Below are 15,311 nucleotides of genomic sequence, written 5' to 3'. Positions count from 1 at the left end.
TAAATTAAATATATAATTTTGGTTTATATAAATTATTTAGTTTACTATTGGCTAGAGCTCTTTTCTTTTTGTAAGTCATATTTATATATAAATTTTATATATTTAATTATCCATAACAACGAGTATTTAATTAGTTAAAATAAATTACCTATGTTATTTCATAATACATATAGAACTAAAGGTAATAAGACCAACATAAAGTAAGAGAAATTTATATTGATCTGTGAAATGAGATATTCATATTTTTAATTATATGAATTCCTCAAATAAATGGATAATTAAACCTATCAAGTGACTGAGATGGCCTAAAGGTTTCCGTTTCCTCTAATATATTTAATTCAATAAGCAATAAATAAAAACTCTGAGAAAAATTAATTGTTAATTGATTGGAAACCAAAACAACTAAGAAATGATAGCACTTTTTTTCCCTCCTACAGTATAATTTGACTTCCTTACTGAAATCAAGACAATTTGTGTACTATTGTATGGTATTACTAAGTGCATCAGATTAGTTAGTTTTAATAAAACAACTTTCCTTCGTGTATTTAAGAAACAAAACAATTAATGGCATTTTTAAAAAAAATATATACCTATTAGAATTTGAGATGTCAGTGTAGTGGATTGCCTAAATTGTGGAAATTGTATTATGAACATTAGAAAAAAAATCTACTTTCCTCCACAATAAGTTAAACTTAAAATTCCCTTAATTTACAGAAGTGCACATTTCGAAGACTCTTAATTAAAAATTAAAGTTTTAAAGAATTTCAAATATAAGTTAGGAACTTTGTTACATTATAACTTCAATATTTTAGATCTGTGAGCAGTTTGAAACAGAAGAAATATTTCTGATTTGAGTGTAAAACATTGATAAAAAAATAATGTTTTACCACAATAACCTTCAAAACATTCAGGAACTAGGTAAATGTAAACAAATTAATTTGCAATTTAAATTTATTAATTTATTTTTCTCACACAGAGCAAAGATGGCTCCTTTATTTACATCTGGCAAAGTAAGACTGTGTACGATTTTATGATTGAAACTTAAAAACCCCTCAATTTAAAGAAGTGTACAAGTCCAAGACACATAAGAGGGATAATTATAAATTAATGTTTTAAAGAGTTTCAAGTATCAGATAGGAAATTTGTTACATTTAACTGCAAATAACATTCACCAAAAAATAATGTTCAACAACAATAACCATTGGTCATTCAGGAATCAGGAATTAAATATAAACTAATTAATTTTCAATTTAAGTTTATTAATTAATTTTTCTCACACAGAGCAAAGATGGCTCCTTTATTTACATCTGGCAAACTAAAATCTATGTACGATGTTATGACTGAAGTTGGGGATGATTTATTAGAATATTTGGATAAAAATAAGGTAAATGACGTTGATATTCACGATGTAATGGGCTTATATTCTATGGATGTTATTGGGTAAGTATCAAAATAGCGTAAGATTTACTTAATTCAGTATAATAAAAATGTATTAAGTTTTATTTTTTTTGGAAAGAAGTTAGAATTAATTGTTAAACAAAATTAAGCCTCACAGAAAATTAATACAACCTCCTTCCATAGGTTGCATTTTGATATGTAATAAGAAGAAACCAAAATAGTTACGTTTAAAAATTTCTCTAAATTTAAACTTCGTCACCTACTTCCTTTTAAAACCCGTAGGCTCCTAGTTGCTTCCTTAATATTCCTCCCACTTTGATTATTGCTGTCTGGTTTACAGGGGTGTTTCTGGGGAACTCGAAGCAAAATTAAAACGAAGCAATTAATTAATTGCTTTGTACGATTCATTTTTGGGGTCCCCAGGGATGCCTCTGTCACCCAATTTTATGGAAAGTTGAATTGGCATTACCCCTCCTTTCGTCGTAAGTATTATCTTGCTTCCTTCATCTATCAAGTTATCCAATCCCACCTTCATACATCTCGGTGCATTCCCGCAATGCCTGCTCACGGCCTTCATACTTATATGTAACTGCGCTTCGAACCGTTTTTTAGATCATTTCTCATCCGTTCCTCTTCCCTATGGAATTTTATTCCCTTTTATCCCTCCTTCATTCGTAGTTCTAATACCCTTTCGACCACCCTCTGTCCACCCATTTTCGGAAGAAAAACAATCGAATGTTTCAAACAAGGTTTATATATTTTCTTTATTTAATGTTTCAGATTTTCGTTTATACTTGTAAATATGTATATTAATAGAAATTGTATCTTTCCATCTATTATTTTTAGTTTAGTTGTATTTGATTTTTATAAAAAAAATTATTTTTATTTGTTATCAGAAGATAGTCATCTTATGTTTTATGATATGACATATGGTTTTATTTTATTTGTTCTAATCTTATTTTATATATTCAGTTAATTATTTTTGTTCATTCTTATCATTTCAAATTCATTATTTTATTATATTTTATGAGGTTTTATAATTTCATTTTTATTTTTTACTTTACTCTAAGGCTTTAAAGCTTAATTTTGACATCTGTATATTATTCTAAATGAACCAATCCCAAAATAAATAAAGATTATTATTATTATTTAGGAATTTTCCTTATAAGTAGTACCTACCCGGACCTAGTTCTTTCATCTTTCATATTGAGGAATTTTCGGACCTTAATGATCTCCAGTGTCGTCTCCGGGATCACACAATTGGTTGAGATAAACAACGGTAGCATCCTGACTTTCTCAACCTTGTACAGTTGTTTTAATTCCTCACCAAGATCTTGATATTTCCGAATTTTTTCGGCCATCTTGTGAAGGTTGTCAACCGATGGTATGCCTATTTCTATGATTGTTGCATATTTTCCTCTCGTAGAGATTAGCAAAATATCAGGCTTATTATGAGGAATTGCGTGATCGGTAAAGATGGCCCCCGGTCACAATAGAGCTTGACATCCCGTTTGTCAATGATCGCTTGTGGGCTGTACTTGTAAAAAGGCCTGATGTCGTTCAGAACCTTCAACTTTTTGACTAATTCCTCATGGACGATTTTAGCTATATTGTTGTGCCTCAGTAAATATTCTTTTCCAGCAAGCACTTGGCAGCATATGCTGAATCGATTCTAATGCTGTTCTACGCAGCTGACAAAATTCTGTTTTCCTTTCTCCACATATACGGCGTCTGTAGGTCCTAGTAGCTATCACCTGGTCCTGCATGGCGAAAATAAATTCTTTTGTTTCTGGGAAAAGGGCACCTTTGCGAAGCCATATTAGGGATGCACTCCCATCAATTCCTCCTTCCGATAAACTATGGTAAAATCTTCCATGCAGTTCCTTAGATTTGCAGTTTTCAAGCAGAAGTTCTTGGTTCGCTGCAAAGGGAAGATTTTTATGAAGATTTAGCGCGGTGTAGCCGTTGTCCAGTGCCACATTATCATAGTTGAGATGACTCTCCAAGCTATGTTGGCTTGGAAGTAGTACAGAAGATTTTCTTCGCTGCAGCAAGCTTTTGATATGCTTGAAAGCCCTCGTCTTCCTTTTTTTTTTTGACAGGTACGTTCTTACCACAGAATATTTCGGAGGACGTTTTCGGGATTTAACTAATTGCACTCTGAGGTAAGAATTATGTGCATCCAGATCTGTATTCGTACATTTAAAGACGCCAAACGAATAGGGTAGAGCCGGGGTATCACCCTCGCTTTTATTGTATTCTCTCCCGAAAGATAAGTTTCGAGAATAATTTTTACCCGTTTTTTGAATTTATCCTCGAAGATCTTTTTAACATCTTTCTTGAATTCTAAGAAAGCTAGTTTTTTTTAGCGTTTTTTAGCTTTTACTTGAAAAGCTATGAAGCCATTAATGACCAGCAATACTTTACATGCCTTGTCATTTTCCTTCCCTCCTAATTGCCCATCGGTAATTAATTTATGCTCATTTATATTTATAATAAAGTTTTTCAGTCTGGGCCAGTCGCTTTCCAATTTCCCATTTTTCTAAGAGCCATGACTACGTCATTTTTTTGTATTGCGACAGCTTCCATCATTGGAAGATCAACTATAGGGTGTTTTTTTAAGCCCGATAGAACTTGAAATTGTAAAAAATAACACAAAAAATTAAATTGTAATCAAAATTTTTTTTTTATTCGAAAGATCAATACGTGACATTAACATTTGAAAATGATGCGCTTCGTCAAGAACAGCCGCGGTGCCCATATGCCCGAAATCATTTTCAAATGTTAATGTCACGTATTGATCTTTCGAATAAAAAAAAAGTTTTGATTACAATTTAATTTTTTGTGTTATTTTTTACAATTTCAAGTTCTATCGGGCTTAAAAAAAAAACCTTTATATTATAATAATCTCTCTTAGCCAGTATGTATTAGTCTTATACGACTTATAGGAAACCTATATAGTTTTCCAATGATTGATCATGAGATCGCTGGTTGGAAAGCTGTCAATTGCAATGTTTTTGGAAGAAAGTTGTCTATATAACAATTTTTCCATTCCAGTCAAAGCTGTATTTTGTTTTATTCTTTCAGCTGCTTCAGTATACATCCTCAGTCTATTCGCGTAGACTGCCAGTTTCCGCTTCATATTATCCACACGCCTCCAATAAGTAAGACAATTATCTCGACTATTTTTGTCTTGAATTTGATTGAAGCGTTCTCTGGGCTCCTTAAGCAGTTGGTTATAACCCCAACCTTACAGCACAGTGGATATTATAAATGGAGTAGTGGTAACACCTTTCAATTACTATAGTTCTTTCAATTCTATATCCAATTCTTGGTATTTCCTCAGTTTTTCTCCCACAGTAGAGCTTATATTATTATCGTTTGGGATTCCGACATCAATAAGCTTAGCTTACTTTTTTCTTAGATCTATAAGGAGGATATCCGGTTTATTATGGCGTACTGTATGGTCTGTAATTATTGATTCGTCCCAATAGAGCTTCAGAGGACCTTTTTGGAAGAGCCTATTTGGTTGGTACTTGTAATATGGGTTCTTATCATCAATTAAGTTGTACTTCATCGCGCGGCTGGATAATATCTTTTCTCCAAGCTCGAGTTTGAACTTTTGGCCGGTAAACGTTGTAGTCTTCCGATCCTTGACGACAGGATAGTGCCGCTCGCTCCACTATTCCCTGAAGGAAGCTGTCCACTATTCCCGCCCGATGCAGCTCCAGTATCGGGGACGTCCGAGTCTAATCTCCTATTTCGTAGCTCCATATTTAATGAGTAAGTGCATTTTATACCTATTGCCACGCTTTAAATAAACAGCCGCCCCTAACGTAGGGAAAAGACGCAGACCAGGTTACCGCCCAATATGGGAACTGCCGCAACTGGATTTAACTAGTTTTGGTCCACTCTGGGTATTTTATTTCCCCAGTATCCATCATATCTGATGAACATCCCCCTATCCGTCACCTGGGGATCCGCCAGATGGAGAACTAACAACCTCTCACGCGTTACTATTATTATGGTGGGTTTTTTCTCGATATTGCGGGTTGAGTCCAACCACCTTGATATTTTTTATTTATTTATTTTTTCAAAGATTTAAAACCTTTTGCACTATACGTGCTGTGTCTAAGAGAACCGACTGTTGAGTCTCTCTTAGTACATTAATAGACACTCCCAAACCATTCACGCCTGCCGCTGTTGATTTTGTACGACACCATTCGTTGTACAATGAATGGTGTAGTGTTACACCTTCCAATTTATGTATTTCTTTCAATTCTATAGTATTTTCTCAGCTAATGAGATATATCTAGAATACGACTAATTAGGGGTATATTTTTCTTAAGCACGTTATTCATTATATTGGTTATTTCTAGTGTGGCCTTGTTGTACGGCTCTCCAGGCAACGATGGTCGTTCCCGAAGCGGTATTCTTTCAAGCATAATGTGCTCGGTAAAAAGTGATTGAATCAGTCTAGTTTCAATATCCTTGTCGTCTACTTGGTTCTCTGAACCTTCACCCCAGGCTGATGTACTTGCTTTACCAATTTATGGACCCGTTCTTGCATTCATCGCTCAGTCAGATGTCTCGACATCACTTTCGTGGCCTTCAACATACGAAATTCGTCTTTAAGTTGTTGGAGGTCATTCGAAGATAGAAATTTCACGTTAGTATTACGCTGACTCGATCACTTAGTCTCTGTGTGCCAGACTTCCATGTTAATATCTGGAAAGGACTCACGCCAGTATCTCTGTATACGGTTGAGATATCCTATTTGTCACTTTCTAGTTTTTTTTCCCAAGTAGTATGTCCGGATGAGAGCCTTTATTATTATTATTAAATTAGATTTAAATTCAAATATTAAAATTTTAGAGAAATATTGGTTAAAGTTGAACAAACTACTTTATTATTTTCATATTAGAGAAAACATAGTCATTGTCAAAATTACTGTTTTATAATAAACTCAAAATATGGTTGCAGATGAGAGAAATATATTATTCTCTCATTGATATAAATATAAAATCTTTGATTTTTGGTTTCAGGTCAGCAGGTTTTGGGCTAAATCCAGGTGTACTTAAAAATCCGGAATCAGAATTCAGAGCAAAAGGCAAAGAAATTAGTGCTCCTAATTTGAGAAATCAAGTTAGGATTTGGGTTTTCCTTCTTTTCCCAAAAGCTGCTAAATTTTTTGGCATTTCATTCCAGGGAAAATCAGTTACAAATTATTTCTGCAATGTTATTAAAAATGCTATGGATCATAGGAAAAAAAATGACATACAAAGAAATGACTTTGTTCAAATGATTACGCAACTTAAGGAAAAAAGAAATATTGAAATAAAAACATTAGATTCCTCTGATGACTGGTTCAAAAATGAGCTGAATGATACCAGTAAAGAAATATTTGGTTTGTTTTTTTACATTCATTGTATGCAATTAATTATTATTTGTAAATCTCGAGTCAATTTGTTTGTTCCCATTTAATATATAAATTTAGTTATTCATTTATTTTAGTTTTTTTCATCTCTTTGTATACCTTTATTTATTTTTTCTTAAACTCTATTTGTTTCTAATTCTATAACTGTATCTATTTGTTTCTATATTCAGATTCATAACTATGAACCTAATTAACGTATTGTTATTAACGCAATTTGCTATTAACAATTACATTTATTGTTAATATTTAGAATCACAAAAGCAAAAAAAAACTTTTGATTATAATTTGTTTTTAAACCTATAAAAATGTTAAAAGAACAATTCCGCCTCAATTTTTTAACGATACATTGAAATTTTATGGATTAAGCAAAGCCGGAAATTCTATATTTTAAACATAAACATAGTAGTCATTTAAATAATTTTCCTTTTTTTTTTTTTAGAACTTACTGATGAAATCATTCTGGCTCAAGCCCAGTCATTTTTAGTTGGTGGATTTGATTCACCATCTCTTTTATTAGCATTTGCAATACTAGAAATTTGTAAAAAATCAGAAATTCAGGATGCTTTGAGGGAAGAAATTATGGAACAAGTTAAACTAAATGGTGGTCTCACATATGGAGCATTGAAAAATATGAAGTTTTTAGAGCAAATTATTAAAGGTACATCTAAAAAATATGGTCAAGATTTATTATATTAGCTTCTATATTCATAACTACAGGTCCAATAAAACTCTCTTTCTGTTTCTTAAACTTGATGAAATCTAAGAGATGCCCGTATATTCATAAAAATATTTTGTTACACCTATACCATGTTTTCCAATAATGTGTTTGCCTCTTTCATTATTTGTTTTAACTTTAGTATTAAAATGTCATACAGGAGAATTTCATCTTTTGTATGCATTAAAGAAATAAAGTTAATTTGTTTCTTGATTTGTAGAAGAATATAGAATTATTTTTTTCTAAATAGTACCCTTCTGCCTTGCTACTCAGCGTCTTTTCCATTCCTCTCGCAGCATCTTCTTCCATAAGTTTGGAGACTTATTGATCATCTTGCGGAGTTCCCTCGGAGTAACGCTTCCAGTTCCCGTCTCTTCACCTCATATTTAATCCTCCTTGAGAATGAGGTCCAGGGGCATCGTACTGGCCAACATCGCCTCATGTGACACCGTTCTGTAGTAATATACCAGCATTAGAGCATCTTTGGTTACCAGTGATAATAAGACTAATCATCGTAGCATAACAACAATCATAGATTAAAGATTAGATGAAAATTAGTTTTAAATAAATCAATTGGTATCCATGTTGTCTCAACAAACCAACGTTTCGGGCGATTTGACCGTTCTTAAGGACAATCTAACAATTAACAGCTTATTATATATTCATTTGTAACAATTTTAACACATTTTTATTTAATTCATATTTAAGGTATGTTAAATTAGTAATAAGAATGTGTTAAAAATGTTACAAATGAATATATAATAAGCTGTTAATTGTTAGATTGTCCTAGAGATCGTCCAAATTGGCCTAAACGTTGGACTGTTGATGATGTAATATAGAGTGTTGAGACTTAACATTGATACCAAGTAATTTATTTAAAATCTAATTTTCATCACATCTTTAAACTATGATTACATTTTTTACTTCAATGATATCAAAAATTGATAGATTTCACACCTTATGCTGAAATTCATCAATTGTGTAGTGGATTAATCTTTGTAACCCTGAAAAAAATTAAAATAACATTATTATACTTAAAAAAATAAAATCAACAAATATTTTTTTGAATGAGAAATATTGCCTTAAACATCATTTTGTAGGATTCCTATATAATGTTTTCTCACTTGGAGAATTATTTCGAGATGTCTCTAGAATGAGGCAATGATTTTTATTTTTTTTAAATGGTAAACAAAGATGTTTACCATAGCTTCATTGACTAAGTATTTCCTAATAATAATCTAAAATTTAATTTAAATTAATTGTTTTATATATATTACTTTTTTTTACAGAAACTCACAGATTTTATCCTTTACTACCTTTCCTCACAAGAGTATGTACGAAATCTTACACACTATCAAACGGTTTTACAATAAAAAAAGGAGAATATGTTCACATTCCAGTGTCGGCAATCCAGATGGATCCAACCTTTTATCCTGAACCAAAAAGCTTCAAGCCTGAAAGATTTGCAAAACCACCAAAACCAGGAACATTTCTTCCTTTTGGAGGAGGGCCTAGGATGTGTATAGGTGAGTAGATATTATATGATACATGTTTTATTCGTGATTAAAGAAAAATAGCTAACAAAAACATAAATTATTGTTGCTGTGATGAGGTAATCAGCCTAACACTAGTTGTTAGAAAAAGTTAACAATTCAGACACAGATTTCTTTAGTTGTCCAGAAGAAATAGGGAGAACTCTCGACCACTTAGAAGATTAGAGGAGTTTATCACAATGGCACTGGTAACTACCTCATACCTCATTCCAGAGAGTTATGAGGATTCCATAAAATATGAGGATTTTCAGAATTAGACCATGGAATTACTCCATCTTTACTATACCACTTATAAATGTACCATAATAGATAATCCATAGAAGTTAAAGGCTTTACCTTTTAAATACGAACTGGACTCAATGAAAGTCAGTCTTTGAATAACAACCGGGTTGGTTATTTCTCTCTCCCTTTTCTCTTTTTTTAGTTAAAGTCATTCTTTTTTACGCATTGAGAGAGTATTTTTCCGACATCCTTTTCCTTTTTTGTTAGTTTTCTTCACACAACTGGTGCCGAAACCCGGGACGAGTGCATAGGTTGAAAGTTATTTTTTAAATTTAAAAAGAAAAATATATTTTTTTTCCCTCTCTGTCATATTTGCTAAACATCGTAATGTTAAATAAGTATTTAAGAATGACATTGACAGTAGAGCAAAGAAATGCTATCGAATGGATGAAAATTCAAACAGCAACCTCACAGGACCACGGAATGCCATTTCAGATTTAGAAAGGTTTACTGGAGAAATTGGTGAGTTGAACCATTTTCTAAAAGGACTTACATCAAGAATAGAAACTAAGGTAGCGGGAGAGCTACTAAATAAAGGAGATGCTGACTCACTGAAGGCAGGCATGGTATGCAGAATAAAGAGGAGTATCTTAAACCAAATTCGTAGGAGATAGAGAAGCAAGAGTAGGAGCGATAAATCAGGAAGGAGGCTGAAAAGACCAAATCATGGAAGAGCATGAAGACATTTTTTTAAAGGTATGTAGGCAATGTGCTGATCTGGGATGAGATCCAAAGATTGTGGAGATCAGAACAGATCGGGGTGGATCAGTCGTTCATTCGCTATATGTTGATGGTGCAAACAGGGAACGAAAAAAAGAGGGGACACTGGCATACAACTAAGGAGAGACATACCACCGAGGACTGAACGAAACCCTGCAAGGATTACGTCGTCGATATTTAATTAACATAAATCTTGAATTATATTTACTGGATGTAGGTACCTTAATTCGGTGTTGTTAGTACAAGAGCCCAAGAGAAAAAAAAAGGCAGTCTCATCCCAATTTTTGATTACTTTAATGAAAACTACGTATAATTAATAGTCGAAATGGATGAGTCTGCCAAGTATAGGTAGGGGGCATAAAAAATGGCGGCTGTTTCAAAGCGATAAAAAAAAAATTTTTTCATTCGGAGCTCTATATCTTAAAAATTAGGAACAACACAAGAAAACCTAAAAGTACGTCAATTAAAGAAGAATAAATTTGCTAAAATTTCATAAAAATGTTGTATGGAACGTAGTAAAAGATCAGTTGTTAGTGAATTTATTTAGAAAAATTCTTATCTCAAAAACCATTTGATGTACAGATGTCTATTAGCACTCAAATTAAAGCTAGTTTAATGAGCTATATTGTAATCTATGATGTTTATCTTTGTAGGAATAATAGTTAACCTTAAATTTGCTAAAATAAATTGATTTATAGTTATTCCAATAAATTTTCATTTGCCAAATTTATATTCATATATGAATGTCATAAAAATTACTACCCCTACGAAAATAAGTGTCATAAACTACTTTATAGTAAGTTAAATTTCCTTAATTTTGAGTTTTGGCAGACATATGTGCGTCTTATGGATCTAGAGATACATTTTTTCAAAAATCCAATATTTTATACGAACAACTAGAAATTAACATTTTGTGAGTTTATTTTGTCAAATATCATAATAAGTATAAAAGTATAAAAACTACTACTCCTACAAAGATAAACATAATTAACTATTTTGTAGTAAATTTAACTTCAATTTGAGTGCTGGCAGACATCAGTACGCCCAATGTTTTCTGAAATAAAGTTTTTCATAAATCAAATTTATTGTCTACACAACTATAAATCAATTTATTTTAGCAAATATCATGAAAACTACTATTCCTACGAAGGTAAAGGTAAAAACTTCTTTATAGTCCTATAAACTAGCTTTAATTTGAGTGCTAATAGACATCAGTACGTCACATAGTTCCTGAGATAGATTTCTCAGAATAAATTAACTAACTACTAATCTTTCAGTTGATTTTTAAGAAATTTTGCTTTTAAAAAGCTATGTCTCGAGAACTATTGGACGTAAATAGCTCTTTTAGTGCTAATATTTCAGCAAATTTACTCTTCTTTAAATTATGTTCTCTTAGATTTTCTAGTGTTGTTGGTAGTTTTTAAGATAAGAGCTCCGAATGAGAAATCAATGGTTTTTAAGGTTTTGAAACAGCCGCCATTTTTTAATCCTCTTATCTAGACTTGGCAGACTCAATAGTTTTTATTGAAGTAAAAAAAAACTGCCTTTTTTTTCTTCCCGACTCTTGTACTATGTATAGTCTTCTAAATTCTCCTGTTATTTCATCCTTTTTTTTGGTTTGAATATTTTACGTAATACTTTATTTTCGAAAGTATTTATATAATAAAATAATTTCAAAAGTATTTTATAATAATATTGTTAACATTATTATGATTAGTAACAAGGCATGTGGTCCACTCTTTTATTTGTATTGGGCATGTATCTTTTATTTTTGTCTACTAGTTTCTTTTCAAATGCTTTCTATTTCTTTAGTAATTTATTATTATTATTATTATTTTTTTAATCCCAATCCAACTCAAAATGTACAATAATTTTTTTATTCATTTTCAGCAATGAGATATGCGATACTTGTGGTAAAATATGGTCTCGCCTTGTTTTTCTTGAACTATAGGGCCAAGTTATCTCCTTCAACCAAACTCCCAGTTCACTTTGTTAACAGAGCATTCGTAAATATTCCAAATCAAAAAATATTTCTGAATATTGAAAAAATCAATGTGAAATAATCATAAATGTGTCTGAAAAATAAAATATGTTAATCAAAAATAATCATGTAATTTCATTTCTTGGAATGATTGTGAAAAGGTAATGTTAAAAAAAAAATTGTTATCTTCTGATATTTTGATTTATAAAATAGAATTTATGTGAAATTAAAATTAATCAATTAATAAATTATTTATTTACTAAGGATTAAGTGAAGTTCAAATTTTCCTAATATAAGACTATTTCAATTACCCTTCACTTTATCCTTGATCCCATCCTTATTCCTTGTTTGTTGAAATTCATTTTAATAACTTATTAATTATAATGTGAAGATTAATGTTGATTAATATATAATTAATTCAAATAGTTTTACCTTTGATACCATTGGAGATGCAAGAGTGCAGATATTTTATTACCTTATATAATCAGTCACCAATTAAAATGAGGAGTTCTACATCAGGAGGTCTCGACTATGCAGGTTCAATAGGTAAGGTATGCCGGACAGGAGGTGAATTGATAAGAAGTTAGTGCTTGCTTACAATCATGTAAGGGTTAGCAAGTCTAAAACTGTAAAATTTTTACACTTGAGAGGGTAGCTAGTTCGACGAATATTTGCTGCAGGTCCAGGCAAAAGAACAACATGTGTTAAGAATTACATCCTGAAACGGTGCTGGTAAGAGAAAGTGTTACCTGCACCTTTTCAGGATGTAATTCTGGACCCCTCAGGTGTCTTTGTTCTTTTACCTGGAACCAAAGGATATATCTTGGAATAAACACAACTTGATCAATTCTTAAATAGTGGAAGAGTTTACTGATCCACGTGTAATGTGATTTACAATCTATTTAATAATTATTTAATCTATTATTTACAATCTATTCCTACTTAATTCTAAGACTTTTTTTTAAAATTTATTTATTGACATTTACAACTGTACATAAAATACAACAAGTAAATTTGAAGTATGGTCATAATGGTATGTTACGGGCATGTAGAGAAACTACCCTTTGGTAGCGCTCTAAAAACATTTTTACAATATAAGGTCCAAAGACGCCTTTCTTCTCAGGCGCCTCAGAGTATTGTCAGGAATGAAACAGGAAGCAAGGCTAGAAACTAATAGGTTTGAGTAGTTAGGGAGTTTTTAATGCAAGGATTGATATCTGGTTCGGGATGGATCTGTTACATAAGGAACAGTTAGGTCTTTATGGATGATTTTATTTGTGACAAAGTAAGGAGCATTGAGGATTTTACGAAGGATTTTGGATTGTAAGGATTGGATACGTGAGGAATTCGAAGATTTAGTGAAGCCCAAAAGCTCAACTCCGTGTATGTCCAGATGGGCCTTATTATTGTCATGTAGATCAGTCTTTTGTAATGAATTGAAAGTTTAGAGCGTTTGTCTAGTAAGTGCTGTAACAGTCAGAATCGACGTGCAGTTTCCTATCTTTTCAATCAGTTTCCTATCCTTATACAAGGATTCAAAGTTAGTTATTTGTCAAGATGCAGTCCAAGGTAGCGGATCAGTTCAACAGGGGTAAGAACAACATTATTGAAGGATACTGAAGGGCAGTCAGTAGGTTTACGACGAAGGGTGATTTGATGGGATTTATTTTGATCCTCCAATCACGGCAGCATTCTCTTCGAGTGTTGCGATTTGGGATTGGAGAGTTTGGGATACAATTAATGGGTTATTATTAACTGCGAGCACACATATGTCATACGTGGTGAGGATAGTGTTAGGGTTGGTTGGAATGTCAGCTGTATAGGCGGTGTAGAGGATGGGACCGAGGATACTACCTTGAGAAACACCAACAGATTGAGAATAGAGGGATGAATAGGAACCATTGTTGTTTACTTCTTATAATCTATCAGTGAAAAAGGAACGGATGATGAGAAAATATGTAGGAGGTAGGAATTTATGGAGTTTGTACAGCAGTCCCGGGTGCCAGACTCAATCAAAAGCTGGCTCTACATTGAAAAAGACTCCCGCGTAGTATATTCCGCGCTCCAAAGAAGACGAGTCAACATCCACCACATGATGACATTGCTGGATAGTGGAGTGAGATGTTCAGAATTCATACTGGTGATCTGAGACTATATGATTGAGATCAAGGATGGGGTATAGGTGTTTCAAAATGAGTTTCTAGGATTTTGCCCATGATAGGTAATAGAACGGTAATAGGATGGATATTCGGGTGGCTTTTGGGGTTCGGTATCATTCTGTCTATAGATAATTTCCACGAAAATGTGGTTGTATGTATATGTTGGTGGGGAATAGAGTGGCTTTTCGTGGAAGAAGTTTTAGGATGTGGGATGTTATTAAGTTGTGTCCTGGAGCTTTGCTGGTAGGTAATCTCTGAATGATGCTTGATATTTCTGAAGGATGAAATGCTTTAGGTGGTAGGGTCATTTGGAGTGGAATATTTAGTTCTGCTTCAATACATTCACGGTGAATTAGGTTAAGGATATCGAGATGCGGAATAAAGGTGTTAGATAGGGGTTGTACGAAGGTTTCGATTTTCGTTCGTCAGTTCTGGTCCAGGTTTGGGATTCGGTAAGAAGCAGATAGTTAAAATCATTGAAATTCAACAGATGTTTGGTAATGCTTCATAAGGATTTGTCAGTAGTTGTAAGGTTTTAAGTGAAGTTAGGTAAATTTTGAATTTTCTAATTTCTGCTTTAAGTTTGTTAATCAATTTGGTGTAATGTTTCGTCAGTTTAATATCTGGTCCTATTACACTTCTATCTTGCCCTGCGTTTTTCCCGTACTAAGAAAAGAATATGCTGTGGCAGGTTAGTTTGTTTATTGTTATTAATTCTACTAGTGTAAATGTTATCACTTGTTCTTATAGATTCTGTGAGTTTTACTAAAGCTTCGTCAATGCCTTGTTTTGACTTTATATGAATGTTCAAGTCTAGTTTTCCAAGTTGTATCTAAATCCGCCACAGTCGATTCTTCGTGCAGTCAATGAAGGAGTGGAGGGCTTAGACAAGAAGCTTGAATGTAAAAAAAGCAGAACTGGACTATGATGCGATGAAAGGTCATCCAAGTATTCAACAATGGCTTGGAAGCAGGAAATCTGGGAGGTGATAAATATGTCAAGGATTCCGGTTGTTTTTTTTAGAGATGCAGGCCAATAAGTAAGATTTTTGGGTGAGAGGATAGGA

General features: G+C 32.6%; 1 protein-coding gene across 3 annotated transcripts in view; it reads left to right on the top strand.

Annotated features, from left to right (window-relative positions):
• Positions 1-12,352, top strand: part of LOC106690281 (cytochrome P450 9e2) — a 54,613-nt gene extending 42,261 nt beyond the window's left edge. For 2 of the 3 annotated variants that reach the window (XM_067050729.1, XM_067050728.1), the window contains exons 4-8: positions 1,282-1,440; positions 6,444-6,805; positions 7,275-7,493; positions 8,840-9,076; positions 11,996-12,352. In XM_067050729.1, coding sequence (XP_066906830.1) covers positions 1,282-1,440; positions 6,444-6,805; positions 7,275-7,493; positions 8,840-9,076; positions 11,996-12,168 — 1,150 coding nt within the window. In that variant the 3' untranslated portion in view covers positions 12,169-12,352. The remainder of the gene's footprint in view (positions 1-1,281; positions 1,441-6,443; positions 6,806-7,274; positions 7,494-8,839; positions 9,077-11,995) is intronic. The other variant, XM_067050730.1, reaches the window with a different exon arrangement.
• The last annotated feature ends 2,959 nt before the right edge of the window (positions 12,353-15,311 follow it).

Source organism: Halyomorpha halys, unplaced genomic scaffold, assembly GCF_000696795.3.
Source record: "Halyomorpha halys isolate HHAL.00 unplaced genomic scaffold, Hhal_1.1 Scaffold1638.1, whole genome shotgun sequence".
NCBI lineage: Eukaryota > Metazoa > Arthropoda > Insecta > Hemiptera > Pentatomidae > Halyomorpha > Halyomorpha halys.
Note: the sequence above shows the minus strand (reverse complement) of the source record. Positions and strands in the feature narration are given on the sequence as shown.